Source organism: Microchirus variegatus (genome assembly GCF_963457635.1).
Source record: "Microchirus variegatus genome assembly, chromosome: 21".
Taxonomy (NCBI): domain Eukaryota; kingdom Metazoa; phylum Chordata; class Actinopteri; order Pleuronectiformes; family Soleidae; genus Microchirus; species Microchirus variegatus.
In genome coordinates, this window is record NC_139822.1 from 10,122,101 (window position 1) to 10,129,497 (window position 7,397).

A 7,397-nucleotide genomic window follows, 5' to 3' on the forward strand; every position below is an offset into this window, starting at 1 on the left:
TGAGCTGAAGATCTGCGTGTTCTGTGTGTGTGTGTGTGTGTGTGTGTGTGTGTGTGTGTGTGTGTGTGTGTGTGTGTGTGTGTGTGTGTGTGTGTCAGTCAGGTTGTGTAGCCGGTCTGACTCGTTGTCACAAACCTCGGGCGTCGACTCTAAATTACAGCGTTCCTCAAACTCATCACAGCTGACGAGGGTTTTTGAAGCCTGAGAAACAGACTGAGTGAAAGAGAAAGATTATGTTTGTGCGACGTCTGTAAACCACTCACTCTCACACACCAAAGTTACCAGTGATTTTAGCTCACAGGGACACAGGAGCTTCTGGTCCTCTGCTGCCTCATGTGGTCACTTTGTGTCACTGAGTCAAGTCTAAATTAAATATTTTAAAAGCTGAATTCACTAAAATCAGTCATTGTGACTTAGTGATGGAGGCAGCAGTGGATCAACAACTCCAGTGAACTCCTGTGTGCTGTGATGTTAAAATCATAATCAATTCTGAGATTAAAGTCAGAATTCTGGAATTCTGAGATCAAAGTCGGCTTTTGAAATATTTAATTTAGTGACACAAAGTGACCACACACAGGCAGCAGAGGACCAGAAGCTCCTGTGTCCCTGTGAGTTTTCTCCTTGGACTTTGGTGTGGGAGAGTGAGTGACTTTGGTGTGGCAGAGTGAGTGGTTTCCAGACGTCAGTTTCCTGTTGTCTATCAGTGAAGATAAAAACATAAAAAAAGGTGTGTTCTTAAAAGTCGTCGTAGACTTAAAGGTCGAGTGTGTGTTTTCAGCGACATCTAATGGTGAGGCTGTGAATTGCGACAGTACCAGCGATGATGTCATCCGTCCGTCAGATGGTCAGGTTTCGCTTCCTGTGGGCGGAGTTTCGTCAGTTCCCGTTGCCGCGGAAACACAGTCGACCAAAGTCTGCGTGGACAATGATTGTGTGTGTGTGTTCTTTAAAACAGTCTTATTGTGAGTCTGTGATTGTGCTCGTACACAAACACTGAGGAGTTTATCTTTATGAAGCGAGTCTGTGTTTAAGACTCAACATGGTTTTTATACTTCTTTCACTTTCTCTTATTTATTATTATTATTATTATTATTGTTATTATTGTTATTATGATGATGATGATGATGATGATGATGATGGTTGAGTCGCTCAGTGAGGATGATTGTGAGGCGTCAGACTTTGGACTCTGATCATGAACAAACATTAACTCTAACCTGCTGTAAAACTATAAAACTATGCTGCAGCTAAACCTCTGTTTCAGATGAGAGGCTGAAACTGAGGTTAGTAAACCACTCACTCTCCTGCACCAAAGTCACTCACTCTGCCATACCAAAGTCACTCACTCTGCCACACCAGTCACTCACTCTCACACACCAAAGTCACTCACTCTCACACACCAAAGTCACTCACTCTCCAACACCAAAGTCACTCACTCTCACACCAAAGTCACTCACTCTCCTCACACCAAAGTCACTCACTCTCCCACACCAAAGTCACTCACTCTCCTCACACCAAAGTCACTCACTCTCCCACACCAAAGTCACTCACTCTCCTCACACCAAAGTCACTCACTCTCTCACACCAAAGTCACTCACTCTCCCAAACCAACGTTACTCACTCTCTCACACCAAAGTCACTCACTCTCTCACACACCAAAGTCACTCACTCTGTCACACCAAAGTCACTCACTCTCTCACACCAAAGTCACTCACTCTCCCACACCAAAGTCACTCACTCTCCTGCACCAAAGTCACTCACGCTCCTGCACCAAAGTCACTCACTCTCCCACACCAAAGTCACTCACTCTCCCACACCAAAGTCACTCACTCTCCCACACCAAAGTCACTCACTCTCCTGTATCACTGCCTCACATCATCGCTCCTCAGTGAACAAACATGAAATTCAAACACAGTTTCTGTTTTCTGTGTCTGGTTTCAGGGTCAGGTGTGTCTGCAGACCAGCTGTCCTCCTCCTCCTCCTCCTCCTCCTCCTCCTCCTCCTCCTCCTCTTCCTCCTCCTCCTCATGGTGACCAGGTCAGGTGTGGAGGAGGTGGTGGATCCACAGGGAGTGGCTGCTGCTGCTTCAGCTGCTGCTCTTCTTTTATGACTCCTGTCAGAGAGTAAAGTCCTGTGGTCACAGAGCGACGCCTCATTATCACAGAGACCAGACCAGACCAGACCAGACCAGAGCTCCAGGTCCAGGTCTTCACAGCAGCCTCCTTCGTCTCCTCTCAGGAAAATCGTCCACCATGTCGACGGCGGTGCAGGCGACCGGGTTCCTGTTGTGCATCGTCAGCTGGCTGCTGAGCGGAGCGTCGCTGGCCAACGACTACTGGAAGATCTCCACGGTGTCGGGCAGCGTCATCATCTCCCAGCGGCAGTTTGAGAACCTGTGGCACGCCTGTGCCGAGAACAGCGCCGGGATCGCCGAGTGCCGGGACTTTGAGTCGCTGCTGGGTTTACCCGGTAAGACTTTCCCTCTTCTGTCTTTGTTTGACTTTTCTAAGTCGACCGTAAAAACATCTGAGCTGAAATAAACTCACATTTGACCGAAAACGTTTTCCCGCCTAAAAACCGATCGTGGAGTCATGACCAGGATCAAAGTGTTCTTTTTATATTCACGGTTAACTTACAAAATCAAACAAATAAAATAAATAAAGTTTAAAAATCTATTTGTCACTGAGTCGCTCAACATTAGTCATGTTTTTTTTGTGGCGGCCATTTTGTGCTTCATCCGTAAAATGGAGGGAAAGTAGAAAGAGGAAGAAGCAGCTGTTGAATTCTGACTGAGCTGGAATTTTAGGAGAATAAAGTCGGAATTCTGAGATTAAGTCGGAATTCTGAGATTAAAGTCGGAATTCTGAGAGAATGAAGTCGGAATTCTGAGATTTAAGTCGGAATTCTGAGAGAATAAAGTTGGAATTCTGAGATTATAGTCAGGATTCTGGAATTCTGAGTTTAAAGTCGGAATTCTGGAATTCTGAGATTAAAGTCAGGATTCTGGAATTCTGAGATTAAAGTCGGAATTCTGGAATTCTGAGATTAAATTCAGGATTCTGGAATTCTGAGATTAAAGTCAGAATTCTAAATATATTAAATAATTACGACTTTATTCTCGGAATTCTGACTTCAATTTTAGTTTAATCTCTCTTTTTTATTCTGTCAGAATTCCTGCTGTTTTCTCTTTTCTTTCTTTTTGATTGTCTTTTCCATGTGTCCCTCGTCCTCTTCCGTAGTTTAGTGATAATAATAATAATAATAATAATAATAATGATGGTCTCTCCTGGTGAAGGTTAATCAAAGAACAGGAGGTTTTAAAACACATCATCATGTTTTTATCACAGATTTAAAACACTCTTAAACTCTTCTGTTAGGAGTGAATGTGGGATTATTTTCAGCTCAAATAAGTGACGATCGTAAAAAGGAGCGGCAGCTTTTTTACGATCAATACGTTAATAAATGACCAGGAAAGAAGGAGTTAACGTGAATAATAAATCATTCAGTTCAGTCTGAGGAAACAGCTTTGATTCAGTCTCAGATACAACCTTTCAAAATAAAACACACAAACATGTGAGAAATTTACAGAAACATTTTAATTTTTGTTTTTTGTTTCTTTTTGTCTTGTTAGAATAAAAACCTTGGTTTGTTTGTGATCTTAGCTGCTGGTCCTCTGCTGCGCCCTGTGGTCACTTTGTGTCACTGAGTTCAGTCTGAGTGGAATATTACACACGCTGAATTTGAAGTGACACAAAGTGACCGCAGGAGGCAGCAGAGGACCAGCAGCTCTCTGGACTTTGGTGCAGGAGAGTGAGTGCTTTACAAAGACGTGGACTTGACCTTTGACCTCTGTGCGTGTGCAGGCTACGTGCAGGCGTGTCGCGCCCTCATGATCATCGCCTTGCTCATGGGCCTGGCGTGCATGGTCGTGTCTCTGCTCGGCGTCAAGTGCATCAGGATCGGCTCCACCACGGACCAGACCAAGGCCAAGATCGCCTTCACCGGGGGGATCCTCAGCATGGTCTCCGGTGAGTCCACGTGCAGACGGGGGGGCGTGGCGAGGGGCGTGGCGTGGCGAGGGGCGTGGCGTGGTTGACCATCACGTGTTTGTGTTTGCAGGTCTGTGCGTGTTGATCGCGTGTTCCTGGTACGCCTACAGAGTCGTCCAGGACTTCAACAACCCGTTCTACGGCGGCGTGAGGTAAGCTCACCGCTCGTGTGTCTGCGCTGTCACGTGTTTGTTTACAGCTGATTCACTGCGTCACGTGTTTTTTTTTTTTTAAAGGTTCGAGCTCGGCACCGGGCTCTTCCTGGGATGGGGCGGAGCCAGTCTGGCGTTCCTGGGCGGAGCTTTACTCTGCACTGCGTGTTGCAAAGCGTCGGCAGGAGAAAAGAAAGGGTAAATGTTCAAAGTTTTCACTTCCTGTCAGCGTAAACCTGCTGATGTCACTTCTGATGTCACTTCCTGTCAGTGTAAACATGCTGATGTCACTTCCTGTCAGTGTAAACATGCTGATGTCACTTCCTGTCAGTGTAAACATGCTGATGTCACTTCCTGTCAGTGTAAACATACTGATGTCACTTCCTGTCAGTGTAAACATACTGATGTCACTTCCTGTCAGTGTTAACATAGTGATGTCACTTCTGATGTCACTTCCTGTCAGTGTAAACATGGCTGATGTCACTTACTGTCTTTTTAAACATGGCTGATGTTACTTCCTGTCAGTGTAAACATACTGATGGCACTTCCTGTCAGTGTAAACATACTGATGTCACTTCTGAAGTCACTTCCTGTCAGTGTAAACATGCTGATGTCACTTCCTGTCAGTGTAAGCATAGTGATGTCACTTCTGATGTCACTTCCTATCAGTGTTAACATGGCAGATGTCACTTTCTGTCAGTGTAAACATGCTGATGTCACTTCCTGTCAGTGTAAGCATAGTGATGTCACTTCCTGTCAGTGTAAACATGGCTGATGTCACTTCCTGTCAGTGTAAGCCAAGTGATGTCACTTCTGATGTCACTTCCTGTCAGTGTAAGCATAGTGATGTTACTTCCTGTCGGTGTAAGCATGGCTAATGTCACTTCCTGTCAGTGTAAACATGGCTGATGTCACTTCCTGTCAGTGTCAACATGGCTGATGTCACTTTCTGTCAGTGTCAACATGGCCGATGTCACTTCCTGTCAGTGTAAGCATGCTGATGTCACTTCCTGTCAGTGTCAACATGGCCGATGTCACTTCCTGTCAGTGTAAACATGCTGATGTCACTTCCTGTGTCCCTTTAACCCTCGACCTTTGTCGATGTCTCTTGTTTTTTCAGAGGTTTCTATGGAAACCCACCAAAGACGGTCTACACAGCGACAGCCAAGTCTGATCCAGATTCAGCCAGAGCTTATGTCTGAACACGCACACACACACACACACGCACACACACACACACACACTGCCCTCTGCTGCCCCGTGTGGCAGCTTTTACAAATTTCTTGGGAACGATGGGAGTTTTTTTTGTTTGTTGTTTTGAAATTAAAAATCAAATGTGAGGAAAAGACGAGGTTTTTTTGTTTAATCTTAATGTTAAAGTTTGTTAAAGTTTTCTGAATAAAGTTTGTTTTACATAAGAAAAGAAGTCTTGTGTTTGTGTGTGTGTGTGTGTGTGTGTGTGTGCGTGTGTGTGTGTGTGTGTGTGTGTGATAATCTCTTGTGTAATGATGATAATGCAGTGCAGGACAATGATAATCCACCTGTGTCTGTTCACCTGCTGACAGAGAGAACAGTGGATTAAAGCTACACACACACACACCCACACACACACACACACACCCACACACACACAGTCTAATCTTGCTGACTGAAGGGGAACCCGCTTCAATCCTCTCAGTGTCTCATTCACAGGAAGTGTGTGTGTGTGTGTGTGTGTGTGTGTGTGTGTGTGTGTGTGTGTGTGTGTGTGTCTGTGTGTGTGTGTGTGTGTGTGCGTGTGTGTGTGTGTGTGTGTGTGTGTGTAGGTCAGAGGTCACAGCCGAGCCTCCTGATTGGCTGTTGGATAGAGTTGATGAGGTTGTGACTGACAGTTTACATATAAAGCCTCTGATTATTCAACGACTCACCTTCACATCAGCTGCTCAGGTGAGTGTGTGTGTGTGTGTGTGTGTACATATATATGAATATATATTTATATACATATTAGACACATATGTATATATATATATACTTTAGTATATTAAAGTAAGTTTTTTATTTATAATGTACTCTCTTGATTGAAAATGTGACAAAACTAAAACAAACTTTCTCTGTTTTCATCACATTTACAGTTTGTTATTTATATTATTATTAATATTATTGTTATTATTATTATTATTGTTATTATTATTGTTGTTATTATTGTTATTATTATTATCATCGTTGTTATTATTATTGTTATTATTATCATCGTTGTTATTATTATTGTTGTTATTATTATTATCATCATTGTTATTATTATTATGTTATTATTATTATTATCATCATTGTAATTATTATTATTGTTATTATTATTATTATCATCATTGTTATTATTATTATTGTTATTATTATTTTTGTTATTATTATTATTATTATTGTTATTATTGTTATTATTATTATTATTATTGTTATTATTATTATTATTATTATTATTATTATCATTATTATTATTATTATTATTATTATTGTTATTATTGTTATTATTATTGTTATTATTATTATTATTATTATTATTATCATTATTATTGTTATTATTATAATTATAACAACAGAGACGTTTTTAATGAGATGGAAAAGCTCAGAGGAGATAAGTCGATTTGAATCTGTGTGTGTGTGTGTGTGTGTGTGTGTGTGTGTGTGTGTGTGTGTGTGTGTGTGTGTGTGTGTCCTCAACAAGGTCACACACACACACACACACACACACACACACACACACACACACACACACACACACACACACACACACACACACACACACACTCACACACATTGATAATTGTAATGTTTTATATTACATTTCATTTAAATGAAATGTGAACTTTTTGATTCTCATGGATTTATTGTCCTTTTCTTTCTTAAACGGAGACGTTTTTCTCATCATTTGAACTTTTACAGTTTTACACAACAAAACAACAAACGTTTGTTGTTTTGTTGTGTTTATATTTACTTCAGAATCATTTCATTAAATATCAGAACGATGACCTCATTTATGACCTTACTGGTGTCACATGACTGTTTCTGAGCAGGTGGACAAGCCACGCCCACATGCGGGGGTTTCTTGAGAGCAGGTCCTGGGGGCGTGGCTTAGCTTTTTCCTTTAATGCTGATGTCACCAGGGGGCGTGGCTACACGCCTCACACACTCTGACTTCTTTGTGTTTCAGCCTCGCTGCGTCAAC

At 42.2% G+C, this 7,397-nt stretch overlaps 1 protein-coding gene across 1 annotated transcript; it reads left to right on the forward strand.

The window, feature by feature from the left end:
- Window positions 1–2,249: 2,249 nt before the first annotated feature.
- Window positions 2,250–5,400, forward strand: cldn15la (claudin 15-like a; the record flags this gene model as incomplete). Its single annotated transcript, XM_083907490.1, has 5 exons — window positions 2,250–2,466; window positions 3,861–4,025; window positions 4,117–4,198; window positions 4,283–4,396; window positions 5,319–5,400. 5 exons carry the CDS (start codon window positions 2,250–2,252, stop codon window positions 5,398–5,400), a joined length of 660 nt encoding a protein of 219 aa, XP_083763616.1.
- Between the last annotated feature and the right edge of the window lie 1,997 nt (window positions 5,401–7,397).